The following is a 24126-nucleotide window of genomic DNA, read 5'->3' as shown; positions in this document are numbered from 1 at the left end:
CTACAAATGTCCCACAATTATGCCCAAATACCGGCTGGGAGGCTTTTTTTTTGACATCTCGTCGATTTTGTCCGGACTCTGGCTCTGGGTAGTTTCGAATTTTGTCACTTTTTGTCCGGATTGGCCCCCAGCTGTAGGGCCTAAAATCCACATTTTTTGTCCGGATCGGGACCAGGGCTTTCCTGCTATTGCCCGGGGTCCTCAAATATCTCGCTCAATACTAGACCGAATTTTACGAAACAAGTTGTAACATGTAGTACAAACTCATATCTACCGCTGTACATAATTTGGATGCAATGGAGGCAAAATTGGCAAAGCTATGGAGCATACAAAATGGACTGTTTTTCGGAAATAGCCAAATACAGGCACACCCCTCAATGATACACCTATAATCTTGGTTTTTCTCTATGAAATGTGGGTCAAACATTCTGAAATTTGGTATGGTCATAGAAGGGCATTTATCTGAAATTTTCATGTAGTTTCTGTGGAGACAGGTTGTGCTCAAATTTGTTGAAGGTAATTTCTCATTTCGGGTGTATCATTAGCAGGTGGATGACTGTACATGCCGAATAGCTGCCGTTAGCGTTAGGGCTTACTGTTAGGGTTTGGTTAGGGTCAGTGTCTCTTCGCGCGGTAGCGCGCTCTTACTTCAGTCTCCCAGCGCGGTAGCGCGTTCTCGGTAAGGTTAGGAGGTTAGGGTAAGGTTAGGGTTAATGGTTAGGTTTAGGGATATATTCTCCCCGCGCGGTAGCGCGTTCTCGGTTAGATTAGAAGGTTAGGTTGGCAGTTAGGGGGATTGAAACTCCGCCTGCCCAAATCGGGAGTGTGTCGTTAATGGTACGTGTGGATGTGTCCTGTCTTGTACATCCTCAGGTTTGAGGTGGCTGTCTACGATTTATTGCGCTCGGAGCCTAATATCTTGGCCTCTCGCCTGCTTTACCGCCGTATTCCAGTGCAGCACAATGGTCCTAGGCTTGATGTCCCTCAGGATATTGCTGGTCGGCGCTTGTTTTTGTTTGAAAAAGCAGAAGGTGAGAATAATGTATGGTACGATCTCAGCCCAGAGGGGAGGTGTGTATCATTGTCAGTCGCGTCTGCTCCGCTCAATTCAAATGACAACCTGCTCTCTAGGCCAATCTCCTTGCTCAGGCCGCCCGTATTCGCGCATCATTGTTCAACTTCAAAGCCCCCCTCGACTTCGCCTCGCTCTGGCTCCGCGAACGCCTCTTTGAACAGAAACCCAAATCATTTCCCATTCCCGTTGCTCCCAGACGCGATTTCTGTATCGCTCTTCTCACTTCCAAGGTCGAAGCGACAATCGGGAACATAGGCGATATGATTGGGTGGGAGGATGATAATAACACCGTCGGTCCTATTGCGGTGGCGGCCAAGCAGTCCCTCTTGCGCCTCATCCCACACATTGTTCCCCTGGACAGCGACGAGGCCTCTCTCTATCGTCTCGTTCTCGATCACGGCGATTTCGGCATTCACAACATGTCGATTACAGTGGATGCAAACGGTCTACCCCTCATGACGTCCCTGTACGACTGGGAAACTGGGTCCATCGTACCAGCTATCTTGTCTGATCCTTCGATGGCGGTGTCAGTGGATCTGGTGACAAAGAGAAGGCCACCCCATCCATCACTCGAGTGTCTGACGACAACACTCCGGATGAACTTGCACAGTACATGACATGGGCTACGCAATATTTCGAGGTACGTATTTCATTCAAGCATTTGCATGCATAAAGAAGTAACTGCCTTTCGACGCGTAGGTTCTCTTCAGTCAAGCGCCTGATTATGAACGTGCAATTAAGGCAGGGGAAGATGCACGTCACATTTGGTATGCGTTACAAGCGTGGCGAGGTGACGATCCGGAGGGATATTTCGGTGATCTAGGAGCTTGGGCTGAGAGGAGGATGAAGGAGCTTGGTTGCGACCCAATGCACTGACACACCAGCCGATGCCTGGCCGTATTGTGTTAGTCGAGCTGTGTGAGCGTGCCAGTTTCAACGTGGTTTTATGCGTTGCGCGGCCCCACGTTCCACTGATAGTGGTAAGGAAACGTTGATTGATTTTCAATACACACGCTTACTGGTATAAAATCAGTCGTCAATCCAGCTCATCGAATTGCCTCCGTTTTGGTCGTCAGCTGCCAACTCAATGTCCCAGGAAGTAAGTATGAGCGGTTTGATTCGTTGTGGGTCCAAACAGTCCTTCTAGACGACGGTTTCGCATCTACGCCATCAACACGCCCCATCTCTACCATATCACCTCCTTCTTAGCCAATACCCAACGATTCCTCAGCAACCTACTCCACCTATATATCTACCATTGCCCAGCCTCCTTGGGCATGATCTACCACCCAGCTTTGGGCGGCCGCCGACGGAAGAGCTACTTGCGAGTGTGAGGGAATCGTGGTGCTGCGGTCGCGGCTCGACTACGACTTGTGCACGGGGGCAGTACGTCTGGCTGGATCGGGGGTTGTCCTCCTGCTGCAAGACGTTGAATGGACTTGATACGGACTTTTCTCCTGACGTTTTCGCTGCGCGCTGCCCTCTCTCTGAGCACCAGTACAATGTTCAAGAGGTGGGGAGAGTACACCCGGGTGTAGGTACCAAGTTAATGTTGAGAGTTTGGAGTGTACCGGAGGGGGCGGCCGTGTGGCTGAAGGCTCGGAGGTCCTCGGAGGCGTAACTTCAAGTTGCGCTGCCATCTTGATCGGTCGTTTTCTTCCCAATTTTTTGACGGAGTTTTTTCTTAGAAGTAGGACAGGAATTTGCTCAATTCCATTCTTGCTTCGGATATTCACACTCGATACAAGGTTTGTTGGAATTCCGGGAGCTGTGCGAGCATGTGCAATGCGCCCGATACCCAGATTAAGGTACATTTATTGTTTTTCCGGGCATTTCATCTGTATTCCCATTTATTTCATACTCTACAGTATATATAGGAGAGCTTGTATCGTAGTTACTCATCCGTTTGCCTCTGTCACCTCCAGAGACAACCGGAAATCTTACTCCCCTGTTTCTCTTGATCACGAAGAATTGACGCTTGCTGATTTGATTTCAACAAGGTTGTCGTTGAACGTTGAGTTGTCGTCTAGAAAGATTACTATTTCAATATTTGGACCTGTTTGACAAGAACCTCTGAGAACCGACTGACTTCGGAGGGTGACGTAATGCGACGTTCAACATTCCTCTTGGAACCTTCCCATACCTCTCTGGCTGTTCTCATTTCTACCAAGTTTCCTCCGTGGTTATAGAGCATATAAAGCAACAGAGACGAAAGCTTGACATTGGAGCAGAACGCAGGGATAGTGAAATGACAGGGACATCCAATGTCAGCGGCAAGATGAGCTCTTTAGGTAGTCCGCCTCACTTACTCACGCATGTGCTTTCGCAGATGACGATTGGGCCTGAAATTTGGCATGCACGCCGCTTCACCCCGAGGAGGTCAGTGCCGACGACGACCATCGCATGAAGTTCTATTTCGACTGATACAACTTACCATCAGACATCCTACAAATATCCCGGGGGTGGCAAGGCTGAGGAAACAACAATTGCACTTGAACGAAACCGGGGGTAATCCTGTCTTTTGAAAGTTTCTGTTTGACACCGATTTGAGGACGTCAAGTTTGATTTGTGACACTTGATGCGCCGCAGGATGCAATTAGATTTACCGAATCGATCGAACTCGAAAGCGGCAGGACGAAGATGCTCCGTCACGACGTCTGGGTCCTTTATTTCCAGTCTCGCCGGACCCTAAGCAGCGTAACCGTACAAGTATCGAGATAAAGACCGACCCCAATAATTGAGGCGGAATGCAACAAAAATTTCCCAACACGCAACTCAAAAATGGTAGTCGCGGAGCGAGGGCGCTCCTTCAGAAAAGAACGCATAGCTGAGTTAGTCCTCCCGCTTTATAGACCCTGAGCAGAGTTACTTAGTATTTACGAGATACAGTATACCGTTCCCAAGCGAAGTCCCTTAAACTCACGCGGGATGCGTCAGGAAAATCCCTGTGGTGAGAAATCAAAAGGCGGTAGGGGGAGGGCGCTCCGTCAAGGAACAGACATTTTGTTGGGTCCTTATTCTGAGTGCTGCCGCGGTCATGCCACGCGTCAGCAGGTTTCCTTCTCGTATACAAGGTTTTGCGGCCTGCCGTCTTCATTCCCAAGCTACTTCGAAATGCGAAGGCGGCCCCACGCTGGGAAGGGAACACATGATTGGACCGAGAAACAATGCTTCAGGTCATACTTGGTATGTTACGGTGAGCCTACACGACTTCTATATCATTCGTTATAGACTGACGCCAAGATCTCGAAATATCCACCAGAGGAGCAACGTCTGACTCGGACCGAAAAGCAACAATTCAGATCAAAGGGTGCTGTGACAAGGCCTAGAATAAGTAAGCTTAACAACCTGCCCACTCCATTCACTCTTCCTAAAACGTCCCCCTTTGTCATTTCCAGAATTTCTCGATCGCAGGGAGAAAGGTCACCTGTCGTACTGAGGTATCTCCTTGACAGGTTTGTTATCTCCAGCGTCCACTAGGCCCTATCCCACCAGTCACTCGTGAGTTTGGATCTCATTTTCAGCGATCCAGTGGATTTACTGTGGCCTACTCTCCTGACTAGTTTTCAGGATCGTTATCGTATGAGACTTTGCAAGAGACAACGTGTGTTCACTCAGCCTATTGGGTACAAGACTCAGAGATCCAGTACCGGAAGTAAGCGCAGAAACGCCGCACATGTCAAGTCCCCGTCCAGATGCTGTCACCCTCATTTTTCACAGACCCCGGTTCTTACAGCGTTCCTTGAAACGGCCGCTCGTTAAACAAGGTTCAGCGGTGGATATATGAAGTTGGATTAAAGGAGATATCCTCCTGAACAGCACAAAAGGTGTTACTCCGGGCTTGTTTCCATTACGACTGCCCTCCATGATCTTTCTCAATGAATCAACAGCAGATTTTTTCCTTTCGTTTTCGCTCCAGAAATAACGATCTCCTTCGCTCCGCTGTTTGGATCAATTTCTTCGTTTCGTTTCAATGTCCAAGTTCCGCGTCTCAGATTTACGAGCTGAAATCATGTATTTCGTCACAAGTCGAGGATAGTACAGAATTGAGGGCCTGTATGTTTTTTTTTGGCTTTGTGGTTTTCTCGAGAATCCTAAAGCTCTTTCCCTCCTCAACGATCATAATAGAATACAGAACCATTTCTTCCTTCGCGAATGCAGACCCGTGGAACGCGTAGAATACTTGGACTTGACTGGGTGTTTCTTGAGTTCTTCTTATTCTCGGATCTGATACTCAAACGTCTTCAGTGAGCAATGCACCTAGACGCCTTTCGACGTCTTCGATGTTGGGTCGATGCACTGGGTCAATCGACCAGCAAGCCTGAAGCAATTGCCACAGGCCATCCGTGATGCCTCCAGGTTGAGGCAAGCGCAAGTGGCCATTGCGAGCGACCGCAACAACGATGTTATAGAGCCGCATGCCGTCGAATGGAGTCTGGCCAGACATGATCTTCTCAAACCTGAGGTCATTAAACTGTTTGTGACTTTTATGCTGTTTCTCTTACCTCATACGTTGAACTCGCAAAGCTGTAGACGTCGTTGGCTGCATTTCGAGGTGGCACATCATCCGAGCAGCACACCTCCCCAGGCGACTTGTATCGCGTCGTGGGCGCAACTGGTATACGACCAAATGGTACACAGATGAAGTCAATAACTGCAGTATGAATCCCAATGTCCGTTAACATAGCATGGCCATCGTCTCCAATCAAAATATTCGTCTGGAAGTAAGAGGTATTTTTTGTAAATCTTATTTACGTTCTAGGTTTAGTACTTACTGGGCAGACATTTCCGTGGACGATACCCTGCGAATGAAGGTAGCCGAGAGCACTGGAAACCTCAGCAATCTGATGACCGGTATGAATACTTGTTTCCCCAGAATTGATGGGCAGCTTACGAGTCTCAGCTTCACAGTAGATTGTTGGGGGCGTGCGCTTAGGTATTCCAGGATATTCCCTTCGTTGAACAATGGCCTGACGACGAATCCTATAGCGTCCTCAAACTCTCGTCGGGCGGGCAAGCGGCCATCGGTGCCATTGATGATCCTCTCTTGAGCAATATGGCGGTGCTGTAGCGCGGGTCGATTTGCTAAATAATCGAACATCTGCAGAGGTACTTTCAGCCGAAGGAAAGATCGTATCGCACTCGTGTGATCGCTAAGCCTACCTCACGAGTCCTCACGCTAGATCCATTCGATAGTCGAACAACGACTTTCTTGTAAGTCAATCCGGACTATCGGAGAGCGATCAGCATTGCTCGCTGAAAGGTGCAAGCAACCTACGTCTTGCAAAATACGGGTGACCATAAGGCAACCGTCAGAGGCGTTTGAGGCAACCTTGCTTGTGCCTCTCAGACGATGTCTAGTCAGAGAGGCGTCATATGCGATGCTATTCATCCCTTCTGAGAATAGGTGTAGGTTCATTCTATAGGGGGCAGCTGTCAGGTCAACGACTAGGAGAAGTAATCAAGGCGCTTACCTTTCCAAGCCTGGTCATAGAAGGGGGGAAAACGAAGAGGATGAAACAGCGCTGATTCACATAGACGGCGTTGTGACCCGGCCTTTTTATTACTATCGGGCCTGTCGGTCGATTGACCCCTCTCGGACGGTGAACTACTATGACCAAGTGAGAAGTCCCTTCATCTCTTACCTCTTTCGCTCATCGGCAGAATTTCCCGGACGAAACGGCACTCACCCCTTACTTGGGCGTCCCGCACCCAACGTTTTGGGGTCATTTCATAGATCGAACTCAGACGGCCTCCCGAGACCATGCTGACTTCAAACCACGGCCCTTGACTGCTAAACATCATCTGCCCCCCATGCGGCGCGACCCATTCAAGTCAAGGTTCTCCGACATCCCGGCCCTCCTAATATCGAAATCATACAGCTCCTCAGACTTTGCCTTGGGTTCAATGATCGCTACTACGCCTATCGGAAGGATGTGGTACCGCCCGTTTACTTGGAAACTCCAGCTTTGGACTTAAAAAAAGTGGCCAGCTTACCAAGCCTCAGGAAAAAATGGACTTGCGATATGTTGACAAAAGAAATTGTGCAGCGTTATCCGGTCTGGCACCGTCTGAATCGCATTTTTCAAGGACTTGGCATGCGTTGAAATCACATTCACGAATCACGAAGGATAAACACAAAAAGTCATTGCGACCGCTGTCTGGAAGAGAATCTAACGCAAAGCCTTTGTAGTCACAATTCGAGCTTTCGAAAAATGTTCAGAATTGCAGTGGTTTGAATCACCTTGCTTGTCAAGGTCTCCCAAGGTCATAAATACCAAACAGATACAAACAAACTACCCAGGGGCCATGGGGGTCTTTTCTTGCATATCGCGCACGCGAGCGGGCAAGCATGAACAAACAAACTTTCTACGGGCCATGGGGCTCTTTTCTTGCATATCGCGCACGCGAGCGGGCAAGCATGAACAAACAAACTTTCTACGGGCCATGGGGCTCTTTTCTTGCATATGGCGCACGCGAGCGAGCAAACCGGTGCAAACAACTGGTCTTTTCAAAACATGATATCGTCGTCTCTTTCTTAGCACCAGCTCCAATGTTTATATACATAACTATGTAGTGCTATAGCTCTTGAACACTGTTTCCTTTGTTATGAAAAAAAAGTCGCATCGTATTGGTGCAAAGCAGTGTATTTGTCAGCAAGCAAGGTGCCTGCTGCCGCTGCTAAGTGTCAGCCTCTAGTAAAATTGGGCAGCACATTGAACGAAAGGCTGCCTCGGAGGCTTGTGTCTTGGGTTTGAGCGGATGAGCGCCAAGAAGGAAGGATGCGTGATGCCATTGCCTAAAGAAAAAAAACCGTTGCCATGCTATTTTTAGCTTGGCGTTCCGGGCGGGTAAAATAAATAAATATATATAAGTAACGTTCTTCTTTTTCGCCAAACTTCATTTCGGACTCACTTGACATTCTTCCAACACCCACACACATTGACTGTGTGGATGACCGTTCTCCTCCCATAATACCATACTCACGTCGCTCTTTTACAAAACTACTACAATGCGTTGGCTCTCTACGGCCCTTGTCATCCTCGCGACGAGCTTGGCAACGGTGTACGCCGCTAGCGGACCCACTCAATGTCTTGCTTTTGACATCAACTGGAACTTGCTGGCACTGCACCCGTACTAAAACTAACCATCATCGTCATCGTCGGTACCAGTTTACCAACGCCATCTACGTCATCAACGGTGACTCAAAAAACCCAACCACCGTCTACATCTACGACGCAACCGCCAAATCATGGTCCGCCCAAACGACCACCACCACGCCCGCCACTTCCGGTGGTCCCCAATTCGACCCAACTAACTTTGGTGGGATCCTCGATCATGATACCAACGTCTTTTGTACGTCTCCTTTCCTTTCCTTTCCTTCTCCGTTCTGTGGTAATATGTTGATGTGGAATAGACGCCTACTCAGGCTCCAATGAAGAACTCTTCTCACTCGACATGGGCCTCCTCAAATCCGCCAATTCAACCGCTATCCCATGGGTGGACGTCCAAAAACCGAATTTTGCGACGGGCCAATCGACGGCATCGTATCAGCCCGTCATGGCGCTTGCTCAGAACCATATCCACTTTTTGGGTCTTCCAGGACTGCCGGCTGGGGATGCGATGATTTTTGTTATTCATTGTACGTTTCTGTGCTTTTTTTTTTTTTTTTTTTTTGTGACCAGATTGATGATGGGATGCGATGGACAGTCTCGTTCTTGCAACCTACCCCGCAGTCGTATGGGACCTTCCCGGCTACGCATGGGCGTGCTGCGAGTTTCTTCCAGCAGACTGGGGTAAGCATTTTTTTGTGTTCGGGAATGCGTCGCCAATCTAACACGTCATCCAGGTACAAACATAGTTTGCGTTCATACCAGAGGACGGTTCGGCAACGTATGCCGTCAACGTCGTCGTACGTCCCTCTTCTTCACTCTTTCTTTCCTCTCCTCTCAACTCCACCCCTCCGTCATACAAACACAACAAAAACCCTAACAGGCCCGACGACGAAAGACTCTTCAGCAACATACGCAACCTCCACATCAGCCCTTGTCCAACTCTCTACGAGCGCGGGTGTGAGTTGGATGGGGTATGATTCGTCTTCGGGGACTGGAACGGCGTGGTCGGCTGTTAACGCTCTTCCTTCTGTTAATTTGACGTCTGTCACCTCTGGGAGCGGGGCGAGTTCGACGAGTAGTGGCGCTGTTAAGCCTAGTGGGAGTGCTGGGACTGGAAGTGGAAGTGGGGGGAGTACGAGTAAGTCTGGTGCGGTGAGTGTTCGGGTTGGTGCGTGGTGGGGTTTGGTGGTGGGTGTGATTGGGGTGGGGCTTGGGTTGGTGGTGTGAGATGTTGGTTGGCGGTGGGCGGTGAATGGACTCGATGCGATAGATGGACGATTGAACACACTCTTTCTAGTTTCTTTGCTTTGCATCAATCATATCATATGGACAATGTTCGATACATTTAGAGTTGAATTTGATTCGAGTAATTTATCGGCTTGGTTTTACATAAGTCCTTTTCTTGGCTTTTATTCTGGAGTCGAGTTTAGTTCGATGAGAATTGATAATGCTGCATACAGATCTAGAGCGCGGATCCGTCACCGTGCGTCAAAGTTGCAGTGACGACTTTATTGCCGGCAACAAGCCGACACTACATGACCGTGATGACGAAGTCGTGTTCTCGTCGCTCCCCCAGACGCTTGGGTGTTCTCTCGTCCTGGCTCAACGTGGTTTTGCCGTGAAGAGTTTGTGAGACTCGGAGGTAAGCAAGCTCCTTGCTCTGCCCCGGTTCGGTTCCTCACAAAGTGTTTCCCACTCTCTGCCCTCGCAAACTGTCAACACAGATGGTCGAGCTAGAACTCTACCCAAAGGTGCCCACATCGCTCACTCCCTCGTTGATTGCTGCTAGCGGCACTGGTCTTGTGCTGGATTTGGGGCATACATGATACTGTTTAACAAGGGAAATTTTTGGTAAGTTAAGTTGAAGTTTTCTGTGCCATGATCATGGAGTCCAGCTCTGTTCTATAGACGATCCCAGAGCGATCCAGCCCCGCGACCTTGAGGCTCCCGACTTTCGCTAATAAGGTGCGTTAGTATGATCGTCGATGTTTGGGTGATTTACTTACGAGTCTCCGTGTTCAACATGTCGTCAATTTTACTGTTGACGCGCTGTTCGGCCAGTTCCGCCCGTTAGTGGGTAGGCGCAATGGCAGCGGAATTAAAGCTCCGCCGCGGTACCTTCGCGTTAAAGTAATGGGTCAACCATGCCCCATTTCCCAAAACTCTCGCTCCCAATACCTCCATAATGGCCTTCCGTGATGATTGTCCCAAGATGCAGAATGGCATCGACTTTGACGGCAAGCAGCTACTCACCTTGGTCCGCAGCGGCAATAGCCCTTTTCACGGAGTTTGGAACGTAAACCTACTCATTCAAGAGGTCGAGGAAAATCTTAACACCCATGTGGTTGATATCCCAATCGTCAACAAGGGCTCAAACAACTATGTACGTGTGTTCTTGCGTTCAATCTTCAGAATCCGATTCTGTGGTGAGACTGAGGTTGTGGGACGCCCAGGGTTTCCACCTGAAGTTATCGAATCAACCCGACATCGTCGCGCGTTTGGCTCGTGGCGATGTTAACATGCCCAACTTTGATGGGTTCCCCATTGAAGCCCAGGTTCCCGAGGCCAGGTTCGAGGTGGCTGTCTACGATCTATTGCGCTCGGAGCCTAATATCTTGGCCTCTCGCCTGCTTTACCACCGTATTCCGGTGCAACACATTGGTCCCAAACTTGATGTTCCTCAGGATATTGCAGGTCGGCGCTTGTTCTTGTTTGAAAAAGCAGAAGGAGAGAATAATGTATGGTACGATCTCGGCCCAGAGGGGGAGGTGTGTACCATTGTCAGTCGCGTCTGCTCCGCTCAATTCAAATGACAACCTGCTCTCTAGGCCAATCTCGTTGCTCAGGCCGCCCGTATTCGCGCATCATTATTCAACTTCAATCTCCCCCTCGAGTTCGCCTCTCTCTGGCTCCGCGAACGCCTCTTTGAACAGAAACCCAGATCATTTCCCATTCCCGTTGCTCCCACACGCGAGTTCTGTTTCGCTCTTCTCATTTCCAAGGTCGAAGCGACAATTAGGAACATAGGCGACATGATCGGGTGGGAGGATGATAATAACACCGTTGGTCCTATTACGGTGGCAGCCAAGCAGTCCCTGTTGCGCCTCATCCCACACATTGTTCCCCTGGACAGCGACGAGGCCCTCTATCGTCTCGTTCTCGATCACGGCGATTTCGGCATCCACAACATGTCGATTACAGTGGATGCAAACGGTCTACCCCTCGTGACGTCCCTGTACGACTGGGAAACTGGGTCCATCGTGCCAGCTATCTTGTCTGATCCTTCGATGGCGGTGTCAGTGGATCTGGTGACAAAAGAGAAGGCCGCCCCTTCCATCACTCGGGTGTCTGACGACAACACTCCGGATGAACTTGCACAGTACATGACATGGGCTACGCATTATTTCGAGGTACGTATTTCATTCAAGCATTTGCATGAATAAAGAAGTAACTGCCTTTCGACGCGTAGGTTCTCTTCAGTCAAGCGCCTGATTATGAACGTGCAATTAAGGCAGGGGAAGATGTACGTCACATTTGGTATGTGTTACAAGCGTGGCGAGGTGACGACCCAGAGGGATATTTCGGTGATCTAGGAGCTTGGGCTGAGAGGAGGATGAAGGAGCTTGGTTGCGACCCAATGCACTGACACACCAATCGATGCCTCACTTAGGTGTACTTCTGCTCAGTCAAAGAGTGTCGTCGTCTATTCCCTCATTGTTGGCATTATTGGCCGTATTGTGTTAGTCGAGCTGTGTGAGCGTGGTTTTATGTGTTCCACGTTCCACTGATAGTGGTAAGGAAACGTTGATTGATTCTCAATACACTCGCTTACTGGTATAAAATCAGCCGTCAATCCAGGTCGTCGAATTGCCTCCGTTTTGGTCGTCAGCTGCCAATTCAATGTCCCAGGAAGTATGAGCGGTTTGATTCGTTGTGGGTCCAAACGGTTCTTCTAGACGACGATTTCGCATCTACGCCATCAACACCCCCCATCTCTACCATATTACCTCCTTCTTAGCCAATACCCAACGACTCCTCAGCAACCTACACCTATATATCTACCATTGCCCAACCTCCTTGGGCATGATCACTAAGATTTGTACCACCCAACTTTGGGCGGCCGCCGACGGAAGAGCTCCTTGCGAATGCGAGGGAATCGTGGTGCTGCGGTCGCGGCTCGACTACGACTTGTGCACGGGGGCAGTACGTCTGATTAAATTGGGGGTTGTCCTCCTGCTGCAAGACGTTGAATGGACTTGATACGGACTTTTCTCCTGACGTTTTGGCCACGCGCTGCCCTCTCTCTGAGCACCAGTACAATGTTAAAGAGGTGGGGAGAGTACACCTGGGTGTAAGTATTGAAGTAATGTTGAGAGGAGGGGGCGGCCGTGTGCGCGTAACTTGCGCTGCCATCTTGATCGGTCGTTTTCTTCCCAATTTTTTGACGGAGTTTTTTCTTAGAAGTAGGACAGGATTTTGCTCAATTCCATTCCTTCTTCGGATATTTACACTCGATACAAGGTTGTCGTCTGACGGTCTAGAAAGATTATTTACAGCGCTTTCACAATGTAATGAGAATCACGTTTTTTTTTTTTGTGTTTCCATATATGGAATTTAGAGAACCTTGTCAATTTATTTGTCTCGTCTTCACTATGGGCAACCGGAAAATCAGCGCGGACCTCAAAGAATGTGCACTACGACTCTGGGAGCTTGGCTACGACCTAGGCTTTATCTCGGAAAGTCTATGTATCTCTAAGGCAAGCATTTACCGGTGGCGCAGCATCTTTGCGGAATTTAGCTCCGTCAACCGGCCACCCTCTCCACTGCTTGGAAGGCCGAGAATCATTGTTCGCGCTGTGCTCACTGCTATCAAGGAAGTCTACCACAATGAAGCAGATGCATACCTTGATGAACTTGTCTGGTGGCTTGCCATTCACCACGATATCGTGATTAGTGTTTGAAAGTCCGGTTCGGTCCGGTTTTTTGATGCCCAGGGGCGTTAACCGTAACCGTAACCGGTCTGCCTTTTCCCCAGAAGTCAAAAGACCAGACCGGACCGCAAAAAGACCGCAGACCGCGGTTTTTTGCGGTCTATAGACCGGTTTCGGTTTGCATCGGTTTTAACCGGTTTATGACCGGTCTTTAGGCCAATATTTTAAAATTATGAATCGGTAAATTTATTAACATCTCTAATAGCTTCAAAACGAGCCCAAGAACGTTAAATTCCGTTAGGAATTGGTGCTTCTATAAAATAAGTCTGGTACATCTATTATTCCCAAAAGTAATTTACATTTTAATTCATATCTCTCTCGTTTTTTTACCAAATCGTACGTTCTTGGGTGCATATTAAAGGGTATTTAAGGGGATACAAAAGACCGGTCCAAACCGGTCAAGACCGGTTCACGTTAACCGGTTTTTTTGCGGTCTTTACATTTCAAAAATAAAAGACCGTAACCGCAGGTCCGGTCTTTTGCGGTCTTGGTCCGGTCTGGTTACGGTCTTTTTCCAGTCACGAGACCGGACTTCCAAACACTAATCGTGATCTCACGCAGCGCGCTTCACAAGAACCTTCTAGATGCAGGTCTCACTCGAAAACTGCTCCACAAGATTGCAAAGGAACGTGATGAAGAGATGAGAGCTGAGTACATGGATGTGATTCGAGATTGCACAGGTGGGCGGGGTGCAGAACCGGTGTTCATCGACGAGTTCAGCAAAAATGACCATGATACTGCACAACGCTACGGACGGGCACCATCTGGACAACACGCAGACTTCATCGACAACTTCGTGCGTGGTGATCGGTATTCCACAGTGGTGGCGATTAGCATCAGTGGCTATGATGCAGTATGCTCCGTCCTGGGATCATTTGACAGCGACCAGTTTCATGATTTCATCGTTGAGCAGGTGGTGCGTCAAAATTCACACTCTTTCTCCATTTAGTGAATGTTGGATAGCTCCCGGGAATGAATGCCTGGCCTGGAGAACAGAGTATCTTGATCATGGACAATTGCCAGATCCACCATAATCCCGAGTTGGTTGATCTCATCAATGCGGCAGGTGTGATTCTCTCCCATGATCTTTCCTCACTTTACTGAGGATAGGCAGGTTGTCTTTTGATATACCTTCCTCCTTATTCACCTGATCTGAACCCCATTGAAGAGTCCTTCAGCACTTGTACGTCCTTTGTGAGCACTTAGATATGTTCAGCCCTGACTTCATTCAGTGAAAGCATTCTTGCGTCGCCATGGTTTTCAAATCAGGGCGAATGATCACCCCAAAATGGCTTTGATGGAGGCTTGTGGATGCATTACAGCTGAGATGGCACAGAGTTGGTTTAGGCATGCGGGGTACATCTGGAATGTGTGATTGCAATTGAAATCGGTATTGATGTACATACAACATGAGAACAAGTGTTGAAAAACTGGTCTAAAATGCAACAGACTACAGTACAATTGATGGTCCAAAAGAAAAGAGGTCATTTGAAGAGGACTCGATCAAATCTCACTGGTGATGGAATCCCATTTTCCGGACTTCACGTCAGAGATAAACGTCGGTATAGACCAGAAGCGAAAACGAAAATATCTTCTTGTGAAATATTGCTCCGGATTTTTGTTTCTGGCTTTTCGCTGCCGAACCGATTCCGGCCACTTTCAAATTCAAGATTTTTATAATTATGGTATTTATTTGTATTTATTCAGATTACTGGTCTGTCAACATGTCACGCAGGACACTCTCTTCTGCAACAAGTGCCCACCATGACCATCGACGATTGGTCACGAAGACCCACCACCACGTTCGAGGAACGGCGACGACCGCCCAGCAATGTCCACAGGCGCCCAGCACCACCATCGACGAACAGCAATGACGGCCCGCCACGACCTCTGACGATTGACCATCAGGACCATCGACAAGCGCCCACGGACGGCCACGAGGGCCCACCACCGCCATCGACGGATGACGATGAGCGCCCACGAACGTCTACGGGGCCCACCAGAGAATCGACAAACAGCCATGAGGGCCCATCACCGCCATCGACAACCACCACCAGGATCGACGGATGGCTACGACCGCCCACAACCACCATCAATAAATGGCTACGACACGAATTGCCACGAGGGCCCATCACCACGATCGATGAATGGCCATGTTGTTGAAGGGGAGAGGTGGTCCTCGCTCCTTCCTTCCCACTTCTACATAGTTTGTATATAGTACCCATGTAAATGTTTTTTTCGTAGATAAGTACATATACTGCCATTTACCCGAGTACAGAAGGACTTGTGAAAAAGAAAAAATGTTCAATGTTCAAGCCTGTGACACCGAGAAAGGCAAGGTCACATATTACAAGTTTTCGGATTACAAACAAAAAATATTGTATTGTTTGTAATTGTTGCCCTGCTATCAAAAAGCTCATTTAATTACAAAATGCAGCCGGCGCTCCGGCTAGATAACAGACTGGCATCTGACGTTATGTTATGTATGCCAGATTTTCGTTTTCGCTTCTGGTACATACTCGATAAACGTCTTGTGTTTGGCAAGGAAATCTTCCCAGGCGAGCTTTGCGAAGCCTGCATGCCCCTGCCAATCCTCACGATCCAACTTCTCCACACGTCAATCCCCCGGCTGCACCTTCAGTTTTGCCAATCAAGCCTGATCCTCATTGTCGACTGCATAGTGAATGCAGAATTCCTCCAGAGAGATCGGGTGTGGAAGGATCACTTTCAGTGGCGAGCCAGGGGCAGATCCAGGAGCGGCGTCACGTAGAATGCCTGGAGTTCGGGGCCTAACACCTTGGGCGTATGCATGGTTCAAATTTGGGGCATGTGTGGGGTTCAAGGGCACGTTCAGGAAAGGAGCGGGGGCCGGGTGTGGAGCATCAGGGTATTGGTTGGGATATACGTTGTTGGCAGGATGGGGATTATAAAGGGGAAGCATGGGGTAAGGATATGGTGGCGGAAAATAGTGCGGATGTGGATAGCTGCCGTAAGGTTGAAATTGTTGGTTGAGAGCCGGTTGAGGGACAGGGGTGGGAGGTACTGCTGCGTCAACGGAATTAGATGCAATAGTGGCCGCAGTGGTGATTCGGAGCCTTTGCGACTGTGCAAAGTGGGTGCTGTTGGGTGGTTCGGTCAACGATGCAGTTCCCTTGTCCTAGACAGGAATGGTAGGTCAGAAAATTGAATGATAAAGAATATATATGCGCACCAAGTGACTGGCCCAAACTTGCAGTCTGAGGCCGTTCAACTCCCAGACATCAGATCCCGAAGAATAAACACGTTTATCTGGGAAACGTGGATCGGACCCAATGGGGTACTTCAAGCGAAGTTTTTCAAGGAACGCGCTGGTTCCCTCACAAACTACCTGCTGCAGAAATGCATCATTAGTCAGTAGTACGAGGTTTATGGAATGATACTCACCTGCTGCTCTCGGATCGTTGAGCCCAGTGGCCCTTCCCTGAATTCTTCCCTTTCCAGATCGACACCTCGAGTCCCAGCTGTAGTATCGCTCGGCTGACATCGAAACTGTAAGACGTTTGTTGGAAAAAAGGATTGAACCTCACCATTGCCGCAACCTTCGAAAGAGGGGGAAGTGACAAGGTAATTGTTGTGTCCTTCCCTTTCTTCGTCAACTCCTCAAGCTTCGCTATCATGGCTTTGTAGCCCACCTCGTTTGTGAGCGGCTTCTTCTTGTCGTTTGCCGGTACCTGCTGCTTCCAAAAGAGTTGTTCCTGGTTGATTGATGCAATTGTTGGTGCGTACGAGCCTTCGACAGAACAAGATGCGAGGGACTGTAGGAATTCAATGCGTGGGGTGCTGAGAGTGAAGAAAAAAGGTCCTCGCGATAATGGCTCCGGCTTGTCCTTGAGAGTGCGCGGTGGGCGATTGATTTCGATGTATGCGGTGATATTGGTGAGAGTCTTTGTCTTCTTGGCAGGGCGCTCGTTCTCTTTTTCGGTTGACTGTTTGTCATCATCGTCATCGCTTGAGTGAGTCGACAAGTCGTCGGCAGGTTCCTCCACATGACTGGAGGAGGGTAGGGGGGTGCTGTTCGTCGTCTTCAAGGCTGCTTTGGAAACTTTCTTCTTGTCCTTCTTCTCCTTTTGTTTTCGCTTCTTCTGCATGAGCTCTGGAGTGGCCATGAACCATTTCGCTACTGGAGAATTGCTTCGGTTGCGTGAGTGTTGAGTGAGCAAATGTGACGACTTACAGTGCGGATTATCTACGGCAATCTGCCGGATATCTTCTTCGATGCCCTGTATCTCGTCGTTGATGCTGCCGTCCATGGCGACAGTCGTGGTAATGGCAGTGAGAAGAGATTTGACCATATTACTAATTTAGGCAAATACAAAAAAAAAAACGTGATTCTCATTACATTGTGAAAGCGCTGTAAATATTGTTTGACAAGAACATCTGAGAACAAAGAACCCTAAGCGAAGTACTTGGCCCTAGATCACAATTCGGGTGTGTGATCTCGCTGGCAGATCACAATCAAACTGTGACTTGGATTAGGGTCTGGAAATCACCAGGCCAAGTCCTCCCGCTGACTTAGCATACTATGTAGATAATTCAATAAATATTATTATTAGTATTCTCCACTCCAAGGTCCTCGTCGTCGTGTCATATGCTTAGTGTTTGAAAGTTAGGTTAGTTAACCGGAAAATAACCGGAAAATAACCGGACCTAACCGCAACACTAACCTAACCGCAGTTAGGGTTAGTTGATTTCGAAAATGGAATAACCGGTTATTTTGCGGTTAACTAACCGTCAAATAACCGGTTATAACCGGTTATAACCAGCCCTATTATACACCTTCAAAACGCACTTTAGAACGTCAAAAACACTTAAAATTTGACTAAGTTACGGTCAAATCTCTAAAATATCACTCAAATGTGTAGACTTTCAAGGATAATTGCATAAATATGTCAATTCTTCACCGATTTTAGCGTTCTTGGGCTCGTTTTAAAGCTAGAATATGCAGAAATAATATCTATCAAGATACATATGAGCATATTTGCCTTGTTATAACCGATTCTTTATTTTTCGGTCCTAACCGGTTAGTAACTGCAAATAACCGACCGTAACCGGTTAGTTGTGGTCCAGTTAGGTTATTTTAGGTTTTGGGACAAAGGCTAACCGGTCTCGGTCTCGGTTAGAGCCCCTGGGCACCCAATAACCGGACCTAACCGGACTTTCGAACACTACATATGCTCATGAGCGCGCCCTTGTTCCGCTTTCCAGACAACTACACCCCTCAGCAGACGGACAACTTCAGCATTGATCCAGCGCTTTTTCCGGAGTCTGCCCATCAAAAATCGGCGTCTGTAGCCGCACCTTCCCAAAGCGTCGCCACAGCCGTTCCCGAAGCAGAAGGTGCGTTGGGCATCAGCGCTCTTTGAACGTGTTCGAACCTTGTTCCTTCCCCTCAGCCCCGCTTTTGCCATCGAGACAGCCTGCCAGTGGACCAGCAAGAACCTCAAAAGGACAAGGCAAGAGCCTTCAATGTGCCGTGGTACATCGTTCAATGGGAGCTCACATCTTGTTTTCATTCAGGCTGGGTTTCAAATGAGAAGAGCACAAAAAAACTCTAGTAAGCACCGCAATGGTTAGTACTGAACGTTTGCTGATTTATTTACTTTCTACAGCTATTCTTTGAATGTCCCTGCTCTAAAGAGCCTATGCCGTGAGCGGAACCTCAAGGTCGGTGGGAAGAAGGGCGAGCTTGTTGAGCAGCTTGTTGAGTGGCTTGAAAAGCATGACCAGCAATGCTTGCCCAAACCCAGGTATGTTGTCTCGGCCTTCTGTGCAGGAGTCAATTCACGCTAATGAAGGATACCAAGCAGTAACGAGAGCCAACAGACAGAAAGAGAGACCCCCAGTCTGTCAGCTGCAGGCGCCGTCGTTGCTGGGATGGACCAAATGGTTGACGTCGCAAAAGCGATGCAAGAGTCCTTCAACCACGGATTCAAGAACGCAGACAATGGTCCGGGTGAAGAGAGCGATGATGAGGATGACCACGGTGACGATGAAGGCGACAATGGGCCACACGAGGATTCTATGGAGATCGATACGTTGGGTGAGTTCAGTTTCATCCAGCACAACGTCTTGAGTAACATCCCCTTTCATCACAGGCACAGAAAGCTCGAAAGCTTGGGTACACGCTTTCCGCCTCAAGCTTCTACCTGCCGATCATGACCAGTTTTAGATTGATGCATACATCATGGACACAAGGCGAAAAAGTGGGCGGCAAACAGAGAAGAGCATGCTCTCTCTGTGGCGGGTATGTTTTTTATCAGTTTTTATGCAAGGGGACATCACTAACGCCTGCACGGCAGTGCTGGGTACCCATAGCGATTGCTGCGGGCACGATCCCTGACCACATCGTCGATGCCAACCACACCATGGAATACCTCAAGTATGCTGCAACAAGGAGCCTCTTTACAACCCGAGGTCACCCAAAGGAGGGCCCGGCATGCTTATCATCGGTCGGTGACCCCTGTCTTTGTTTGAGCCTCATTAACTGACATATTCATGCCATAGTCATCATTGAAAAAGAATATGACCATGCTCGGCCACGTTCAGCGGCGACAGTGCGACGACGACCCTACCCTGCAAGCACGTCGGCCCACATCTACATCGAGGAGCCAGGATTTTTACAAGGCTCTTATGGTAGAATCCCAACGCTTGCGCCTTGAGTAAGTCAGTTTTCCCCACCTACATCTTCCATTTCTCATAACTATACTTTCCAGAGACGAGTTTTTCAACATCAGCGAAAACACGATACTGGACTCACAGCTGCACGCCGTGCACTTCGAGGAGATCACATCCACTATCTTCACGAAGCTCGATCAACGTGAGTTCCATTACATGTCTTCTCTACCATCGCTAACGACATTATCTCACTAGTCCCATCAGTCATCAAAGCACATTTTAGCTGGACTTGGCAGTGCACCACTCTCAACCGTGGCGATGAGCTCATCAATCTGCTGCTCAGCTGCCTTCAACCCCACTCCCTGCTTGTTCCTAACTATACAACACCTGACGGGCAACACTGTGGTGTCGGTAAATATTATTTTGGTGTACTTTCCCTTTATCATGAGACAAAGGTCTCAAAGCCAGGAGTCTGTAGTTTACTTGTATTGTTGGTTTTATATCTTACTGAGATGAGGATAACAGAAGCAGGAACCGGACTACAACTTCGTGCTGCCACACCGCAATCCGCTTCGTTGCTCTGTTGGAGCTCTTGCTATCCTTTTGCATTATATATTTGACCAGGAGAATGTGTGCGAGAAGATTGAGGGTTGGGACTGGTCTTACCCATTGACCTGGCGCAAGGCAAGTCTGCCCTCATCTGAAATCAATGTTGTTCCTTACTAAACCAAACTATCAGGTAAAGCTTATGTTTAGAAAAACAGTGGGGAAGGCCTGTGGTGATGATGCCCTCCGAAAAATGTACACAAAATTCCTCGAATCGACATCCATCAAATCGAAAAAGAAGCTCCACCTCGCCCGCAAGACTATCCCTACCCACCTTGAAGAGATGGGGTACGTCATGACTTATTTGTGTGCTAGCCGCTGCTCATCATTTTTAGTGTTACAATGGATGAAATTGGTGCCATCGGACACTGGGCAAGTACCGTTCAACGTGAGGTTTATTCCGCCAAGATCCCAAAGTCTGTAAGTTTTCTTTAGGCCAATTGTTCCTTGAGGGAAACTCATTTAGTCATTAGGCGGTTACGGCGTTGGCAGGTTTCTATGTTGGGGAGGCTTATCATGTTCCCTGGGCCACTGTTGCTGTTCCCGATGAGCTCCAAACCCAATTGTTCCCTTTTGCGGAGAGGGTACTTGTTGAGCTCAAAGGGAAGGCATGCGTCAACCAGGGCTTGGTCAATTTTGTTGAGCTGTTGCAACAACTTCGCCCTTTCTTCTGGCGGGTGCGTCTACATCTCATTGCTCTGTTTAGTTTTTACTGATTCTCACTGTCTCAATCTTTGCTAGGCTAGTGCTGCCATCCACGAAAAGTTTCCTGACTCACCGCTATTTAGCCGCATGCCAATTTTTAAGTCGTCCCTGGCTTCCGAGTTTATTTCACGATGGCCTCATGCTCGGAAAGAAGTTGAGGCCCACTTCCAAGTAGATACCGAGATTGCAGCGAACTTTAAGGAGGTCGCAACACAGAGCGCCTTCCTCTCCCTTTCAACGTCACAAAGAGAGCTGTAGCCTGTCGGAAGCTGTCAAGTCATCCCACTCATTGCTTGAAGTTCTTGCACGTCGAACTGAGCCGCTCTCTCCATCACGTAGTGTAAAAACTCATGTGGCCGTTGTTGGCTCTCGTTCAGCTACCCCCAGCCCAACAGGGCCACATTCCAACTTTTTGTCGCCGCAGCCTCCCTTGATGGAGACTATGGTGGCAAGTGTGGGTACCCCACTCCATGCTGCCACTGCAGCCAGTCCAAGTCAAATCCCACCAACCTCACCACTGCAAAGTGTTATTCTACCACCTCCTGTAGTCGATCCAGAGCTGCTTTCTGTTCACTCCCAGGGAGCTGTGTCACGATATGTGGTGTCTGTGAACCATAAAGGCAGTAAGTATCATGTGCTACAGCTCTCACCTGGTCCCTTGGCACCGCCCACCCCCTTCGACATCATTCTTCCCCCAGCAGCAGCATTTGTGTCTGACCAGACTACAATGACTGCTTACCCCGACTTTTCTGTGTCATCATGTGGATGGCAGGCTCTGTTCAGTCTGGTTGTCCATCCCGATTTTCTTTGGGATTGTTGGGGCCCAGGCAATTTGGGTGAATTTTCTGATGTCAGCTCTCTCTGGAAGTGCTGGGATGAGGGCACGGCTATTGAGGGAGTTGGTCGCAAGCCTCCATTGCGGATGGTGGAGACTGAATGGGGTTCTCGCAAGGACAAGCGGTCAAACAAGGGACACCATGCTGCATGGCGTCCTCGCCAAAACACCACTGTATGTCTTTTTTCACATTGTTCACCTCTCAACACAACATTAATCTGCCTCTTCAGGCCTGTCAAAAATGGTCTCAATTTCAGTTTTTCATCAGTCGAATAGAGACCTCCATTAGCACTGGGCTTACAGCCTCGCAAGCTGTCCAAGTTCTTGAAGATACACGTCTTACGTTCTCAATGCCGCAGCTTCATCGCAAACTCCAAACAAAGCGGCAGAAGAAGGGCAAGGTAGGTGGCCCTTGCCCTGAGTCTAGTGCTCCCTCCTCTGGGGATGTCATCATGGCCACTTAAAATTTAATCATGCTTTCGTTGTATCATTAACTTTTTTTCTTTGTCTTTTCTTTTTATTTCTTCATTTTTTTTGTTGAGCCTCTCATCCACTGTAGCATACAAATATCTTCAAGAATAATCTCTATTGCGTTGTCTTATAATCGTTCCCAGTTACTTGGTCATACACACATACTGTACTCAGCCACATTAGTAATATGTACCATACTTCTCTACAAAACCAAATGCTAAAGTTGAACAAGGGTGTGCCAAATTTCATTAATTTGGCAGATCACTCCTGAAGCAATTCCTGTTAAATTGAGCCCAAAAACATAGAATACGAGTAAGAACTTCCGTGTGAGCCGCAATTTCCAGCAAGAGACCTTATTTCCCCACTGCAGAACCAAACACTGAACTTGAACGGTTGGGCGCCATATTTCACAAACTCGGGAGGTTGTTCCTGTAGCAATTTTGGTCAAGTAGAGCCCAACAACGTAAAAATCAAGCAAGAACTTACCTGTAAGCCTCAATTTAGGATAAGAGACCTCATTGCTCTGCAGAACCGAACACCGACTTTGAATGGTGAGGCGATACGTTTCGCAAACTCGGGAGGTTGTTCCTGAAGCAATTCCGGTCAAGTAGAGCCCAAGAACGTAAAAATCGAGAAAGAACTTACCTGTAACATCAGGAAAAAAAAAAAGTATATGTAGTTTTCTGATTGAATATGTACCCTCAGTAGTTTTCTTCAGAAAGTCAGTAGCTTCCATTGCTCCAAGTAGTGCTGATAAACTCTGGTTATGCACCCATAGTCCAGGTACACTCAGTTCATTTGTTCATAAACTCAATAGCTTCCAATATTTTCAACTCATTTCCCCATAGACCTTGATTGTTGTTCCTACAGTGTCAGTAGACCAAGTAGTTTCTGCTCGAAATATTGAGGTTGCTTGACTATTTCAGTAGACTCCATGGATTTCACCATCTGTCATATACATTGTCAAAAATAGTGCAAACACCGTGAATCGAACCCTCAGCTCCACAAGACATCTCGGGGGTGGACAAGAGAGCAATCTAGCAGCTGCACCATACAACTTTTTAAAGCAACTAAACAGAGCTCACTAGATGCTGTTGTCACATAGCCACGCCCAAATCTGAGGTGAGGACTTAGACAAAATTTCATTCATTGATTGTCGGTGTTTGGCCACACTTGATTTGGGCATCCCACAACCTGCCCACAAACTCCTCAACCACTACCATCATCGATCATCCATGACGCCCACTCACGACCGCCGCACCACCACCGTCACCAATGGCCAACACAACCCACAACCCTCATTGACCACCCACAACCAGCCTGGCATGCCCCAACACCACAAGAACAACACAGCAACGCCACGTCACCAGCTCTGGCAAGAAAACGAGTGCCTGCAACATCGACGTGACAACGAGGATAGTGACAACGTTGTGTGCCAACCCAGGTGAGCTAACACAACCCCTGCCCCCCATTCCTTTAGTCATACAATGTTCAGGTGCCACGTCGCTAGAAGCGACATGGCAACCAAACGACGAATGACAACCAATTCGCTGTTCGTCGTCCGGACTGACACAACACAACAACGGTGCAACGCCAACACAGGACAGCGACGACTCAACAACAATACGGAACTACCATGCGACTACGACACGGGACACGGATGTGCCACGTCAT

At 48.4% G+C, this 24126-nt stretch overlaps 6 protein-coding genes across 6 annotated transcripts; 3 read left to right on the top strand and 3 right to left on the bottom strand.

Moving 5' to 3' along the window:
• LACBIDRAFT_316818 (uncharacterized protein) lies at positions 1 to 153 on the bottom strand (the record flags this gene model as incomplete). The annotated part of the gene is made up of 1 exon (XM_001890070.1): positions 1 to 153. The coding sequence occupies one exon, from the start codon at positions 151 to 153 to the stop codon at positions 1 to 3; it is 153 nt and encodes a 50-aa protein (XP_001890105.1).
• A 5156-nt stretch (positions 154 to 5309) lies between these two features.
• On the bottom strand, positions 5310 to 6494 carry LACBIDRAFT_335202 (uncharacterized protein; the record flags this gene model as incomplete). The annotated part of the gene is made up of 6 exons (XM_001890069.1): positions 5310 to 5549; positions 5581 to 5793; positions 5851 to 5919; positions 5970 to 6140; positions 6239 to 6304; positions 6354 to 6494. 6 exons carry the CDS (start codon positions 6492 to 6494, stop codon positions 5310 to 5312), a joined length of 900 nt encoding a protein of 299 aa, XP_001890104.1.
• A 1567-nt stretch (positions 6495 to 8061) lies between these two features.
• LACBIDRAFT_316815 (uncharacterized protein) lies at positions 8062 to 9519 on the top strand. Its single transcript, XM_001890089.1, has 6 exons — positions 8062 to 8198; positions 8248 to 8431; positions 8493 to 8717; positions 8786 to 8871; positions 8925 to 8987; positions 9071 to 9519. Exons 1-5 carry the CDS (start codon positions 8088 to 8090, stop codon positions 8934 to 8936), a joined length of 618 nt encoding a protein of 205 aa, XP_001890124.1. The 5' UTR covers positions 8062 to 8087; the 3' UTR covers positions 8937 to 8987; positions 9071 to 9519.
• Positions 9520 to 12556: 3037 nt separating this feature from the next.
• On the top strand, positions 12557 to 12808 carry LACBIDRAFT_316811 (uncharacterized protein; the record flags this gene model as incomplete). Its single annotated transcript, XM_001890088.1, has 1 exon — positions 12557 to 12808. One exon carries the CDS (start codon positions 12557 to 12559, stop codon positions 12806 to 12808), a length of 252 nt encoding a protein of 83 aa, XP_001890123.1.
• Positions 12809 to 15831: 3023 nt separating this feature from the next.
• Positions 15832 to 17512, bottom strand: LACBIDRAFT_316809 (uncharacterized protein; the record flags this gene model as incomplete). Its single annotated transcript, XM_001890068.1, has 5 exons — positions 15832 to 16338; positions 16393 to 16551; positions 16605 to 16697; positions 16748 to 17340; positions 17395 to 17512. The coding sequence occupies 5 exons, from the start codon at positions 17510 to 17512 to the stop codon at positions 15832 to 15834; spliced, it is 1470 nt and encodes a 489-aa protein (XP_001890103.1).
• Positions 17513 to 21579: 4067 nt separating this feature from the next.
• LACBIDRAFT_316807 (uncharacterized protein) lies at positions 21580 to 22445 on the top strand (the record flags this gene model as incomplete). The annotated part of the gene is made up of 2 exons (XM_001890087.1): positions 21580 to 22155; positions 22212 to 22445. The coding sequence occupies 2 exons, from the start codon at positions 21580 to 21582 to the stop codon at positions 22443 to 22445; spliced, it is 810 nt and encodes a 269-aa protein (XP_001890122.1).
• Between the last annotated feature and the right edge of the window lie 1681 nt (positions 22446 to 24126).

Source organism: Laccaria bicolor, genomic scaffold (genome assembly GCF_000143565.1).
Source record: "Laccaria bicolor S238N-H82 LACBIscaffold_79 genomic scaffold, whole genome shotgun sequence".
NCBI lineage: Eukaryota > Fungi > Basidiomycota > Agaricomycetes > Agaricales > Hydnangiaceae > Laccaria > Laccaria bicolor.
The sequence above is the reverse complement of the archived record's forward strand: the minus strand, read 5'-3'. Positions and strand labels throughout refer to the sequence as shown.

Excerpts from the sequence above, each read along its gene's own strand:
- LACBIDRAFT_316815 (XM_001890089.1), top strand. The coding sequence starts at position 8,088 with ATGCGTTGGCTCTCTACGGCCCTTGTCATCCTCGCGACGAGCTTGGCA. Across the intron at positions 8,199-8,247 it reads ACATCAACTGGAACTTGCTG|TTTACCAACGCCATCTACGT; the intron begins GCACTGCACCCG and ends CGTCGGTACCAG. Across the intron at positions 8,432-8,492 it reads TCATGATACCAACGTCTTTT|ACGCCTACTCAGGCTCCAAT; the intron begins GTACGTCTCCTT and ends GATGTGGAATAG.